General features: G+C 38.7%; 2 protein-coding genes across 3 annotated transcripts in view; one reads left to right on the forward strand and one right to left on the reverse strand.

Moving 5' to 3' along the window:
* speg (SPEG complex locus) overlaps window positions 1-7,835 on the reverse strand; it is an 87,994-nt gene extending 80,159 nt beyond the window's left edge. For both annotated transcript variants that reach the window (XM_015373970.1, XM_015373971.1), the window contains exons 1-2: window positions 7,506-7,835; window positions 3,714-4,224 (exon numbers count right to left, since the gene is read on the reverse strand). In XM_015373970.1, coding sequence (XP_015229456.1) covers window positions 3,714-4,086 — 373 coding nt within the window. In that variant the 5' untranslated portion in view covers window positions 4,087-4,224; window positions 7,506-7,835. The remainder of the gene's footprint in view (window positions 1-3,713; window positions 4,225-7,505) is intronic.
* Window positions 7,836-11,228: 3,393 nt separating this feature from the next.
* On the forward strand, window positions 11,229-14,259 carry inha (inhibin alpha). Its single transcript, XM_015373968.1, has 2 exons — window positions 11,229-11,878; window positions 13,188-14,259. Exons 1-2 carry the CDS (start codon window positions 11,586-11,588, stop codon window positions 13,936-13,938), a joined length of 1,044 nt encoding a protein of 347 aa, XP_015229454.1. The 5' UTR covers window positions 11,229-11,585; the 3' UTR covers window positions 13,939-14,259.
* Window positions 14,260-14,922: the final 663 nt, after the last annotated feature.

A 14,922-nucleotide genomic window follows, 5' to 3' on the forward strand; every position in this document is an offset into this window, starting at 1 on the left:
ACCACCTCCCCCTCAGTGGTCTGGACCTCTTCTGTTATGCAGAGAGTTTGCAGCTTTTTGCTACTTGCAAAAACTATGGTGCAATTTCTTCTGCACAGCTCTACAGTCTCCCATTGTTCCCTGATCTAAATGTTCCTTTCCTCTCCTTAAAGGAGAGTTTTGTAAAGGCTTTATCCATGCCTTGACACTGGAGAAAGCTTGTGGTTAAAAAATAAAGCTAAATAAAGAAAAGAAGGAGTGATTAATGGTAATAGATCAGAATTAGGGAGGTGAGAGAGAAAGACATAGAAGTGCAGACTGATAGACTTGCTGGACCATATGTGCCAGTTCATACTGGCGGAGCTTCTAACAATATCCATGTATTCGTGTGTCCAATAATAACATCAACTATATCCGGTGTTTAGTATGACAAACCTTAAATGTTGATGCAAAGTGGTTACTATATGAGGCACAAAATGTCCCCTTCTTTATAGCAACTCCACTCTTTATACCTCCATTAATCATGGCAGCTAATAATGAAGGTTGTGTAGGGTGCTATAATCAAGGGTCCAGTTAAAAACTGTTTAGTTTAAACAGTTTGAACTTTTCCAGGTGGTTTCCTTTTTTTTTCATTTAAAAGTTTCTTTCTCAGACCTGAAATTCTAGAAGTGCCATTACATTCTTTGTAAAATTAAGATTTTTTTCATACTCCTTGAAACAAGGTAATGTATCTGAAAAAAATTAGATCAGCTTAATTTAACATCTCAAACATTCATGTTATCTATTCTGGATCATCCTGCATTAAACATAGATCCTTAAAAGCAGTGGTTCCCAGCCGTGACCCTCAGTAAACCCTCCCTGCATGATTTAGGTATGTGTCTATTCCAGCACTCCTGAATCAAATGAAGATTCCTTCTCTGCAATCAAGTGCTGCAGAAGCCTGTTAATCATCCATTCTTTCCTGCTGTGATCCAACACCTAAAACATGCAGGAGAGGGTCCCTGAGGAACAAGGTTGAGAATGACTGCCTTAAAGCATCATATGTCACATGTGATGACTGTACAATCTCAAAAACTAGGAGGATCACATAACGATCAAGATCAAAATCTATTTGTGCTTAGGAGTCACAGTTCATAACCTTGATCTAAGCGAACAAAAAAGTTGAGTTTTCTCATTTTTATACGGTTCAGTTTGCAGGCTCAATACTGACTGTTACAGTGATTCTCCAAGGACAGAATCAAGGAAAACAAGCTTAGGTTTTACCCTCAAAACCTTAGCCCCTCTCTCCCCCTTCAAAATGTAAGGGTGCATTCACAAAAAATTGGATTGTGTGACCTGAGGGATCCTGAGCGACCAATTTACATTTTATCCCCACATAGAGGGTGGCTCACAAGTGCTGCAAGGTAAAGGACACAATTCTAACAATACCGCAACCATGTTTTTACCCAATGACAGTAAGGAACATGACAATGGATGAAGTGACAATCACAGTTGTGGCATCAAGTTGAAAAATCTGCACATTTATGTGTTTTCTTGTAGAAACATCCAATTATGGACAAGATTTGGCTGTGTAGTAGGGTACAGGAGTGCAGTAAGAGGTCTGTTGGTGGCTATCAAAACAGCTGTTAATATTTAGTCCAAAAAGGACCTGCATTAGCTCCAGTGTAGAAACTGGCCCAGCAAGCCTCTATGCCCGTTGGACTTCAATCTCCTGCTTAAGGCCTCCAGAGCTAGCCTTGGCAAGGCTCTTCCTCTACCCCGTCTAGCAGAATTCTCTGATCTTCAACTGTCTTCCTTGCTGTTAGCTCCAGAAAAAGGCATGGCCCCTGTCGTGGTCTGAGGCTCTTTGTAGTGGTTCTTGCCCTAATGTCCACCTCCTCCTTTCTGACATCCAGAATGCTCTGAATGCATCCTAGTTACCTTTCTTGTCTGGTTTATCCTTCCCTGAAGTGGAATAGTTTCAGCTTTCTAATCAGTGGGACGACTGTCATCCATACATAGCTCCTGGAGGAGGTGGTGCTACTCTCCAAACTGCCTTGGTTCCTGAAGAATCTAGGCCCCTGGTCAGCTTTCCAAAGTGAATAAAGCACCAAAACTCGCTCCGTAAATCCAGGTCCGCCCAATTGAGGTGGAACTGGCAAACACAGATCCTGTGACGTGCTGGAGCTTGTCGCCTGACAAGCCAATTGGTTGTGATATTTCCGGCAAGAGGCGACATCTATAAGTGAAGATTTTGTCCCAGCTTTTGCTTTTGAGGTAGACGCACAATAAAAGCCGGGCGTACACTATGCGGTACTTTCAATCGTTGCACACAGTTATAGCTCACTCTGTACGAGAAAAACCGCAGGGTTTCTCTCGTACAGAGTGAGTTTACAGCTTATGTTCGGCCCGACGCTCTGATGTGATCTACCTGCTCACACTGTACGTCTAATAACCAGATTGAACTCAGCTCCGCAGTGAGATCGAGCTGCTCTGACTCATCTATCCGGAAGCCAAACAAATAGAAGGGGGATATTAAGCTCACTAGAGAGAAACGCGCTGCCTTTGCAGTTTGTGCAATTTTGTGCTGAAAGCCCTAAAAAGAAAAGGCGACGACGTGTTTGGACAAAGACATGGCTGAGCAACCGTGGCTACTACGGTCTGTCCATTTTGCAGAAAGAACGCCATTTCACTCATCACACCCCCACCATGCTTCTTTACATCTGACAAGAAGAATAAAAAGAAGAATCCTTGTTTGCGCATGCCCACTGAGCGATTCTCGCACAACTGGATAATCGCCCCGAAAATCGCACAGTGTACGCCCTGCTTAAGGGTTCTAAAAAGGAGAACATCTTAAACCTTCTGTAATCCATTCAGTTCAATCAGAATGGGCTGAATAATCTAGTATAAATGTGCTAATAAAAAATGAAGACTTAAAAATATAAATCAATGTATAAACTCGTCAAATTTCAGAAGTCGGATGAATGGAAGATAAAACACAGGGGGCACAGGAACAACCAAGACCAGGATGGAATGAATTTTATCAAATCCTTGAATAAATAAAAGTAAACTTTTTGTTCTTGATGGAAAACACAATGTCTGTAGGAAGATAAACACCATACATCATCCAGAAGACCCCATCCTCACTGACATAGAAAGCACTGTGGTACAGTATAGCAAAGCTTTTCTCCAGCAAAGACACGACATAATGAAGTACAATCCTGAAGAAAGCATTGCAAATGTTATAAAAGACTTGGGACTGGTGCCGAGGTTCCCTATTTCAAACATACATTTATTCTGACCTATATGGGTTACAATGGTCTAGTAAAGAAATTAACTCGAAATTAAGTCGAAAATAGATGTTTCCTAGATTCTCTCAACCATCTCTAAGGTACAGGAATACCACTAAAGTTCACTGGAAAATTGGTGAAACCTGAAATTGCCTTGATTGCAAACTCAAGGCGAAAATCCCCCAGCTATATAAATACAAATGGAGATCAAAAGTCGCTGCTAAGGTGAAGGAACTGAAAGATGAACTCTTTCTTAAACAAGTCTAAGTGTCTGATGACAACAACTAGCTCATTCAAAGCATTTCCGTAGATATGTTTGCATATGCAGAAGCTTAAAGTCCTAGCAGTCTTCAAATGATCCTTGTTTCCCTGTGGCTCAGCTTTTAAGAACTATGATTATGTTTCAAATAAAAAAGAAATCGCCGTTGAAAATCTTTTGTTTGTTAAAGAGTAATAAGCGTTTACCTTCATCAAGGTCCATAACTGCCAGTACTGCACTACAGCTTGCCTCTCCCAGCTCATTGGAGGCCACACAGGTATACAGGCCAGCATTGTTAGTGTGACAGTCCCTTATCCAGAGTCCTCCTGAGTCCTGAGCTTCTGAGGGGGGAATCAGCTTCTCGTTGTGGTACCAGGTCATCAAAGGTTTAGGATTTCCTGACACTGACACCCTCAGCCGGATATCACAGCCCGTTCCCACTGCAGCTTTACGGAGCTTACGGGTAAAAACTGGAGCCGACAAGCCTTGGGTTTCACCTTCATCATTCTGAAGACCAGATGCACCTTTGATTTTGGCATTGTTGGAGGGGAGGGGCCTAAAAGGTGAGTTTTCTGCCATTTTGATGTCTGTTGAAGACTTCTTTCCTGAGGACCTAAAATGAACAATATTTACTGTGCGTTCCTCCTAGAAACCTCCACTGGTTGTGATATCTGCATGTCTTTAGAAGGTGCTTGACCTGGACCAACACACTGGTAGCTGTAGGAAAACCAGAAAACATAACACAAGATAAACTCATCAAGAAGTCAAGAACTCCAAGAACTATGTAAATGGTCAGTTAGAACATGCTGTAAGTTGTTTTATACTGGAAAAAATAAATAAAATAAAAAACTACAAATGAATGTGTTTGGTAGCTATTATCTTCTGTTTATACAACCATGTTAGTTGATAATCAGCCATGTACATTTGGTTTGTTTTTTTCATTTCATCGAAATTTTGAGGAGCACCATTGTGATGTGATATATCAGAAGGTTTGCGCCAGTAAGTATTTATGCAAAAGGTTTGGTGCAAATCTTAGCTAAAATCCAAAACACCTGAGATAAGAACCAACGACTGGCCAAAACACCAAGGGGTTGGAATGGAGACTAGACTGGTAGACAGACATCATTAACCAGGAAGTTATTGACTACTTACCCAAACCATGGGTATTATTAGATGTAACATGTGCTACTCTTCATACACAAGCTGTTTGCCTACACATAAAGGAAAAAAACTACTTTATTCGTATTTTGGGGACAATATAAACCCAGCTTTAATTGATTGTATATTTTTTGACAAATTCAATACATATTTCCTCTGATATTTTACATTTACATCACATTCCAAAATATTATTGGCTAACACTAGCCAGCTTGCTATCAAGATATCTAACACTGGCATTTAAGATAATTCTAGCAAACAAGAATATTTAAGTATTGTACATGCATTAATGGTGTGTTCCATGTGTACCAAAAAGTTGGAATTTACAATCTCTCAGATTTCCACTGGAAAGCCCAACTAAGTTTGAGCAACATGACCATATAAAACTTCTGTATTCAATATGGATGCTACTCGCATCAACACTAATTCAAATTTCCCTGCTTCCTACTTGTTTGTAGCAGTTTTTTATGATGCAACATTAAGTAAGTCATTAAATACTACCTTTTAGATTCATAAGTTGATATATTTCAACACTGTTTATTTGTGCAAAATACCACAAAGTAGTTTTTGTCGTTCTTATGGTTGTAACAGTGGCCGCAGTGGCAGTGGCTGCAGTGGCCATACTCAAAAATAGGGCAGTTTTACTGCCAAAATTAACAGGTTAGCAAACAGGGACATTAATTCGGTATTTTTTATTATAATATATTTTTAATTATACACATACAACAGGGATAAAATGACCAACTTGCAACTGAAAAGGTGCCTCAGAACAAATACAAATTTCGGACTCAGAGTGAAGGATTTCAATGTTATCCCTTTAGAGGGTGGTTCAGGAGCCCTGTGATGAAGTGAGGCTTCTGATTCTAATGAGGTGAAAAGCATATTTCTGGTGAATACCGCGTCTGCACCTGTAAAGTTCTCCAAGAGTTGAAAGGTCAGAACTTTTTTCTCTAATTTTGTTGTGACAACCAATCAGGCTGTGACTAAGGGAAAAGGAGTATAGAAAAGACGAGAACTGTGTCCAAACATCCACCCCAATCCCTCAATCATTCAGATTGGGGACTATTTAAGGGACTTTATAGTGAACTCAGTTAACTGAACGTTCGGACATAGGATCACTACTTTTTACTCCCCTATGTTCACATGATTCTGGCTCCCTGCATCATCTTTGTTCTTTCTTGCCCCCAAAACAAATCCCATGATGCTTTGCTAGGAGAGCTTTTGCAAAACAGTCAGGTATATATCTGCTCTTCTAGTGACCATTGATGTACATTACTTTCCAAGTGCAAGGTGGGAAACTTTGAGTCCACTACTTTTTCATCCACTAGACATTCGGACCATCATAAAATGCAGTAACCACTACATAGTGCCCTATGTAGGGGTTGGGACGCACATTCGGACACAGCCAAGCTTTTCCATCAAAATGGAAGATCAAGGAAATAATGTTGACAGAAGATGAAGTAAGGAATGCTCTTAGGAGGTTTGTTGGAGACTTTCAAAGAAGTTGTTTTTACTTAGCCCTTTAAGGACTGTTAGATCATTAAACATTTGTCTTCCTCCATTAGCTCCAGTGCAGAAACTGAACATCCTCAACGGCCTCTAGTGCTCTGTTTGCCAGGCGAGCCATTGCCGCTCCTCTCTTCTCTGATCTCCCGCTGTGGTTTCTTAGCTACATAGGGGGCAACTGCCAGCTGTCTAATCCCAGTATTGTTGCTTTCTCTGCAAGTTTTTTCCTCTGATTGCTCTACTGCTCTTCTCTTGAGCTCCAGAATGCTGTCTCACATTACGTTAAGTTCTGCAGAAAGAGGCCATTATCCAGCCATGACTCCTGTACTCTCTCTAAACTGGCAGGATATCTGGAGGATCTGCTGTTTCATCTCCTTCCCAAACACCAGACCTCATTTAGATTATGTTCTTTTTGGCTAAATCTGGTGGGTCTGTCATAGTCTGGATTAGTCCAGAAATATTCGTTGAAAATTAGGCCTTGTTTTGGCGGTCAAATTTTGTCCCACTCTAGTCCAGTAACAGACGTGGAAGAGACATTTCAAACCCTCTTTTCAATGAGACTTAAATTACAGCTTTTCACCTTTTCAACCAAAGGTAGACCTTTTGAGGTAAATCAAGTCGTCTTTTCAATGCCTTTTAAACCAATTTTTGCTCGATGGGGCAGCTTTGTTCAGATTTCCAAAGTACATAAAACTAAGTGACTTGCTTCCTAAAATCCAGGTCCTCCATGTTGAGGTGAATCTGACAACAAACAGATTGTACTGGAGCCTTCACCCACTGTGCCAATTGTTGTCAATCATGTGAATAAATGGTAAAATGTCCGGCGTCAAAGTTGCCATCTTTGCAGGTTTTGTGTTGTTTGGGAAAGCATCATTAGCCACCTTGCTGATATAACAGCGCTGAAAATCTCCACATAAACTATGTAGGGAATTCAGAAATTGTTCACGATGGAATGAGGGCGTCTCTACATCAACCTGACATCTAATCTTTATTCCCCTTTTTTCAAGCAATCTCAAATCATTTAACAGGAGCTCCTGACAAACTGCTAATAGACATAGCCTGACTGTGGTGTCCAGACCTGACAGCTGGATGTTCAACCTTTTAACCTTTAACATAAACTTGTTTTGCCAGACAGAATTAGAAACCCCATTTATTTTACACTGACGGTGCAAACTTTATTGTCCATGTTTGTTTAACCTTTGAATAGTTGTGTTAAAATTGAAAGGTACGAGAAAAAAAAAATGCTATCTAGATAATTAGATATTGAAGATATTGCCATTTTAAGTTATTAGCTTTGCATATTTTACTTTTATGTAATCAAAAGTGAACCTTACCTTTGTTTTGCTACTGAAACGGTAAGTAATTCCTCTGGACATCCCCACAAAGTCCAAGTTAAGGTTACAAGATCCATGGAGCCAAATATTTCATTTCAAATCATTTGTCCTTGAGCAAGTGCAGACGTTTAGGTGTAAGTCCACCCTAGATCAGGAAGAATTAGCAGCCACTGCCATGGTCCCCCGCAGCAGCTTTAACCCTGCCGAAGAACTCAGAAAGGGAGTGAGGTCATTTTCCTAAATGTCAACCCACTCAGGCCTTCTGTTTTATGTCTCTCCACAGTCGAGCGCTTCTTAAAAGCGACTCTTTTAACCTTTTCAGGGTTCTAATCAGTTAAATATCCTGTATTACTGCTTCACCAGTGGTCAGGTATAAGGGACGACAGCTGCACACGTAGGTCACATATCTTGGACTGCCTTTTATGACCTAATCTCTCACTCTTACACACACACACACACACACACACTTTCAAGCCCTTTAGATAATACTATCAGCCAATATACAGTACATGTGGGGACTGTGTGTGTGGAAGGCGGAGACTGTTGAAGAGGGACAGTTGGAGCGTCTATAAAAAGAAAAGCTAAGAATAAAAAGAGGACTTGGGGATTCATACTACAGGAGCAATGGTATAACTTTTTGGTATCTTTGGGAAACTAAACAGAGTTTATTCTTCTTTAACAGAATATTTTTGTCTTTTTTTATATGATAATAAATCATGATCTTTTGGTAAAGCTGGTGTTTGCAGGTACTGTAACTATTCCAATTTTATTCAGACTCCAAGAACAAACTTTAATATATTTTGTGGGGATATAAGTTGTTGGATTATGATCAACATCTTTAATTAGTAAAGTTTGAAAAAAAAAAAAACACAGTTCCATAATACCTCCCCCTCCGTGTTTTTCTGTAGGAACAGCATGTCAAGGGGTCATAGTGTTATACTTTCCTCCATTTATTGAATGGGTTCATTTTTGCTTTAATCTGAGCAGAACCTGTTCTTCTATAGGTTTGCTGTTTTCCTATTTTGATTGGGTAAACAGAAAAAAAGAGCCTCTTTTGGATTTTTTAAATAATTTCAATATTAACACGCTCACATAGCACCTCTGTTTGTACCTTTCAAGGAATATTTGATTATGCAATTTTTACCTCCGCCATAATCCACAGGGGTGGATTGTGGCGGAGGTAAAATCTTTTTCTAACTTCTCAAGTTGGGAAAGGATTTTAATGAAAAAAAAAATAAATATTGAATGAAAAAGTTAAAATTCTCTCTTTCTTTTCCTTTTTTCCCAAGGGTTCCCAAAGTGGGGGTCAGGACCCCTTGGAGTTTGCTTGATACCAGACGGGGGAGTCACAACATAGTTTTCACAATCATTGTAATGTAATTCCTAAGGTATAAAGACAGCCAAAACATATCATGAAATGCATACATTTGAATGTTCCATGAAATAAGTACAGTAGATGTTATATCTATTTATTTATAATGTGAATTATATGTAGTTCAGAATAAAAGTATGTTTAAATAGATTTTTTCAATTCATGATTTTAAATGTGGGACTGCACAGTGGATCAGTGGGTAGCACTGCTGCCTTGCAGCAAGAAGGTTCTGGGTTCAAATCCTGGCCTGGGGTCTTTCTGCTTGGAGTTTGCATGTTCTCCCTGAGCATGCATGGGTTCTCTCCGGGTACTCTGGTTTTCTCCCACAGCCCAAAAACATGTCTGTTAGGTAAATTGGCTTCTCTAAATTCTCCTTAGGTGTGTGTGTGTGAATGGTTGTTCTTCCTGTTTGTCTCTGTGTTGCACTGCGATGAACTGGCAACCTGTCCAGGGTGGACACTGCCTCTCGCCCATAGACAGCTTGATATAGGCACCAGCACTACTTGCCACCCCACTTGGGACAAGCGTGTCAGATAATGGATGGATGGATTTTTAAATGTTTTTTTTAATATTTAATGCAGGAATCCCAAAGTAGGTTTTTGGACCTCCTAAGGGCAGGCCTGAAATGATTTTTACATTTTATCATTGTGATATGTTCACAAGGGGCAAAAATATGTCATAAAACACAGAAACGTGAATGTCCAATGAATTAAAGAAATGTACCATAAAATTCATGAGTTAAATAATATTTCAACTATTATATTTTAATGATGATTAGACTGACTGCACTGTGGCGCAGTTTGTAGCACTGTTGCCTTTACCGCGAAAAGTCTCTGGGTCTTTCTGGACGGAGTTTGCATGTTCTCCCCGTGCATGCATGGGTTCTCTCCAGGTACTCCGACATCCTCTCACAGCCAAAAATATTTTGGAAACCCTAGTTTAATTGTTTTAAATATAAATAAATAAATAAACTTATTTTATTGTACATTTATTTTCGTATGAGACAATCACATTTATGTTTTTCATGGTATATTTTGCCCCTCTATATGCATCAACCATCACTATTATTATGAAAACCAGCTCAGAACACCTGTCTTGATGTATTGCGACCCCACAGGGGTCCTGATCCCCACTTGAGGAACTCCTGATCTAATATACAATTAAAATAGGAAATATTAGATTGGAAAATGTGCCGCTTAACACTTTATTGTCTCATGATAAAATTAAAAATACATCTAAAATTATAAATGAAATTAAATGTCTTTTTTAAAAATACATTTATTTAAAGATGAATTCAGTTTACATTTCTAAATTTATAATGACTGAAGTAATTCTATTTTTGGGGTCACAGTTGCAGGTGATTTGGGTTTAGACAGAAATACAGTATGTCCACTTTAAACAGCTTTGTCATCCAAACCTTCAAATATCTCCATATATTTCCTTGATTTTATTGTATTTTAGTGTTAAAAAAGAGCTTAAATAACAAATATTTACCTAAAATATGTCAGACTTGCTGGCATAAGTATTCTTACAGCTGAAGAAGGGTTACTGTATGTTCAGAGTCTAACAAAACAGCGCCATCCGGTGGCAGAGTTGTTGGAAGCAGTCAAAAATGAAATCTGAACCTAAAAGAATGTATAATTATTTCATGTAAGAACAGGTGCTGATCAAATGGTTATATTTATGAGGGTTTTTCAACGTGTGAATAAATATCCTCAGGCAAACATAAGCTACACTTGTTCAGCAAAGTTAAAGCAAATTAAAAACCATTTAAAAAAACTAATAAAATGAAGAAAGCGTCATTGAATATCAGAGAGACTGCAGTTTTTCAGAAAATCTATGTATTTTTCCTGAATTCGGTCAAGCCATTTCATAAAATGTTGTTTAAGCTTATCAAACTGAGTGCAACGCAAAAAAGAAGGAATAGCAATTGTAAAAAAAAAAAAAAAAAAAAAAAAAACATACAATTAAATAATAATACACTTTTTTTCAAAGTCAAAGGCATCCTGTAATTATAAACTCTGACCACAGAGGAGGCTATTTTACAATATTGTTTTATGGTATTTTTCTACACAACTCTTTTATTTTTGACATTTTCATATATTTAAACCTTAAATATAAAATATTTTTCAATTCCTAGTGAAAATTATGTTTAAAATAAACATTAAAATGTAACTGTCACATTTAACCTTGCTCTTTAGACTCCAAAAACTTTTTTTTTACAGCAGTGTCTTAAACCAGACATAAAGGAAACAGATTTTCTTTTCAAACTAAGGATGAAACTAAAGACCTTTGCATTATATTTAAAAATATAAGCTAATAAAAAGTGATTGTGGATATTTGTAGGGGATGTTTACACTTCAAGCAGGTCTGTTTTCTGTATTTCTCTGTCTGATACGAAACCAAAACCTGCAGGATAAAAGTCACATTTTATGCAACTTCATTAAGATCAATAAGGCTTTTTATTTATAAAGATGAGCATAGATGTCCTGTAAAAGTTGAAGAAACACAGAAATTACTTTATTGGCAAAATTAACTAAAAGAAAAACAAAACACCCAACAGTCCAACATCTCATTCCTCAAGGTCGCTCTTTGCTATCAGCTTGCAGACTTCCCTCAACACAGATAGCAGCAGAGCCCAAACATCAGAGTAAATAAAGACAGTCACACAGAGAGAGCACTGCTAGGTCTGGTAAAGTGGTGTAGTCATGGTGTCCTGTGCTGTCCTCATCCTTGGTCCTCTCTGGATCCAAAGTCTGACTCAGATCTGCAGGACAGAGAAGCTACCCAGAGGTGTTGTGGTGTCCTGGTTCAGGGAGCGGGTTCTGGAAGGCCTGGGGCTGTTACAGCCTCCTTTATTCATTGAGCACAGCCCAAATCAGGAAAGAACAAGACGGGAGGCGAGGCACCGGCAGGCGAGGGTCCCTCAGACCAGCAGACCTCAAAGCAGTCTGCATCACCATCCATCTGAACTGATTCTGTTTCCCAGTCCAGGTGAGAAATGACAGTTTTTTTTTGTTTTTTTTTAATATTCACACTTTGCTGCTTTAAGCACTTAACTTTAAATGTCAAGAAAGAAAAAAAATCAATAAATTACCTAAAGATTTTATTTTTTTAAAGGGATCCACAAGTACTTTAGTTGAACATGTTGGTCTAAATATATTCCAGTTTTCCTATTTACCTAAAAATGCTGTTTCTGATACGTAAAAACTCACAATTACCTGAGAAATTAGATTATATTTGTTATTTGACATGAAGGTCATCATTTTTTCACCTGTGAGATGCATGCTTGGTAGATGATGCACTTAGATCCTACTTGACTGGAACCTATAGAGCAAACAGTACATTTTGTTCCATTGTTGTTGAAAGAAAAGGACAGATTTGTAAATGGAAATTTGAAAGAAATAAAAAAAAAAGTTTGCATTGTAATAGAAAAAAAAAAGAAATCCAGAAATGAAACTTTTAATCAAAAGGGTTTTAAGAAAAACTTTTTTGAAATATTTATCTTATCTCAATTTTGTAAAACAGTTTCAATTTTTCTTTCTTTGCAGATTGAACGTTATGCTGCTTTTCTATTTATTTGCATAAAATTGTCAACAAATTGTCATTGTGCACATCAATAGCAAGTATCTGGCTTTAATTAATTAATTTGAACTTGTTTTTTCTTTCAGTGTAAAGCAAACCCACCCTCAAATAATTGTGCAAAAGAATAAAGCATACCTTTATAAACTAATTCTTATAAAGACTGGCTGCAAAGCAGATCCACAGCATGGTGAATCCACCCCCTGCTTGACAGCTGGGTCTCATGTTTTAAGTTCTGAAAGCCTCATCTTCACCCTAAATACTTCAACCTTCGTCTTTTCTGAAGTAGCAGCTCTCTATAAAGTTTTTTAGCTGTAAGGAGAACCTGCTGTGGTCCATCCTGACTGCCTGCTAGAGGTTTATAGGTCTTGTTAAGTCAAAAGACAGAAAATGAAATTATTTAGGTAAATATAACATATTAGAGCCTGTATGTATAATCTGACATGATTTCCTTTAATAAAAGTCACAACAGACTCAATAATGAGATTTTGCCAGTGCTGCAGAGAAAAAAAAAACCAACACCATAATGCTGCCACCACCTTGCTTCATAATTATGGGTGGGTTTAATAGTGTTTGAGTCGAAGTTACTTTTTATCAAACACCTGCGTTAAAACAAAGTCTGAACAAGGTGTTCAAGGTTTTCAACTCACTGTACTGACATACATGCGCTCTATGTAATGCTGCATTACGCCACTAGAGGTCAGTAAACTCATTTGACTCCTGTCTACTTTGGCAGATCCATCTTGTGCCATGTCTGATACTGAAATGAGAGAAGACTCCAGCAGTGCCTTATCCTACCACTTCCAGCCTTCTGCCTCCTTCCAGGACACCGTAGTCGCATCGGCCCACTTCTGGTTCTATGTTGGGAAAGGTGTGAACGCCTCTGCAACGCTTATTATTCTCACCTCAGAGCAGCAGCGTCTTCAGGCAGCACAGGCTCCTCCAAGGGGGAGCTCAGACGGATGGACCACCTTTGATCTGGAACAGAGTGTTCTTGCTGCTGTACCTGGGGGCCCTTTTCTGCTTCAGATCAAGTGTTCATCTTGTCAGAACCACATTAACGATCTAGATAAGACACCTTTTCTCCATCTCCGGCTTCATCCCAAAGTGCCTGTTCGTTCCCCTAGAGAGGCCCCCATCACCATCCCTTGGTCTCCCTCTGCCCTCCTCCTCCTCCAGCGGCCCTCCCTTGAGGGGCCCCATCATGATGACTGCCGAAGGGAAGAGGTTGAGATCAGCTTTGAGGAGCTGGGGTGGGACAGCTGGATCGTTCATCCCAAGGTGTTGACTTTCTACTACTGCCATGGGAACTGCTCGGCCACGGATCGGACCGCCACCCTGTTAGGGATCGCTCAGTGCTGCGCTCCAGTCCCCGGGGCCATGAGGTCACTGAGGATCACCACCACGTCCGATGGCGGGTACTCGTTCAAATACGAAACCCTGCCCAATATCATACCAGAGCAGTGCACCTGTATTTGACAATGACAGGGGGGTATTGCTGAGAGAATGTTGGATCAAGTTCAAAGAGTCAATTCAACCAAATCATCTAGAAAGATTAGTTAAATGTTTTCTATCTAAAGACACCAAGTATACTGCATTGAGTCGTGGACTTTGGTCTCAAAAGTTTCTACTATTATCCATTCTACTGTCTGGAAAGAAATCTACAAGAGGAAGACAATCAGAACTATTTGACACTCCTGGCCTTCAAGGCCTGGCCTTCCAAGTGAAAACCAAGGCACTCTGCAACAATCTCCCTATTTTGTCCCATGGTGATCGTTTCTGTTTCTCCTGGAATCTATATTCTCCTTTTATTTGGTTTACATCTTTGTTAAACCAATCATTCCTACACAATGCCACCAATGGGTCCAGCTGCTCTTTTTATTCTTGGGGTGAAGTTTATAAGATCATTTTTAGAGAACTAGTTCGGCTCACCAAAAAGTGTCGGCAGTTTCAGCTCGCATGCAGCTCTTCCAACTGTTACTACTCCCAAAAATATAAAACATAAAATAAAATGTATTTTTTCTTTGTTTTACTCAAGTTTATCGTTTTTTTTGTTTTTTGTTTTTTTAGAAATACGTTTAGTTTGTGTTGCTCCATATATGTATATATACATATACTGTATGTAAATAAATGTATGTAATAAATGCTGGCTTTCAATAAGTTGGTTATGGTTTTCAACTAATTTTCCATTTTATTATTACTTTTGTCGAATAAAAAGAGTGTTTTATTTACAGGGTTTTTATTTCATTAGAAATCTTACCTGAATGAAAGGACAAATTCCAGATGTCCGTTAATGGTTTTGATTATTTTTACAGTTATATCTATTTCACTTCAGTCTTCGAATGTTTTTTTTTTGTTTCTATAATTTCTTACTGTCTCCATGATTTATTTTTCACCAGTTGCTATTGAATCTTATTCATCTGACAGATATCAGTTTGTTCACGTTAATGATACATCTTCCGC

Source organism: Cyprinodon variegatus, unplaced genomic scaffold (assembly GCF_000732505.1).
Source record: "Cyprinodon variegatus isolate N-32 unplaced genomic scaffold, C_variegatus-1.0 Scaffold95, whole genome shotgun sequence".
NCBI lineage: Eukaryota > Metazoa > Chordata > Actinopteri > Cyprinodontiformes > Cyprinodontidae > Cyprinodon > Cyprinodon variegatus.

Excerpts from the sequence above, each read along its gene's own strand:
- inha (XM_015373968.1), top strand. The coding sequence starts at position 11,586 with ATGGTGTCCTGTGCTGTCCTCATCCTTGGTCCTCTCTGGATCCAAAGT. Across the intron at positions 11,879-13,187 it reads TTTCCCAGTCCAGGTGAGAA|TTTGGCAGATCCATCTTGTG; the intron begins ATGACAGTTTTT and ends ACTCCTGTCTAC.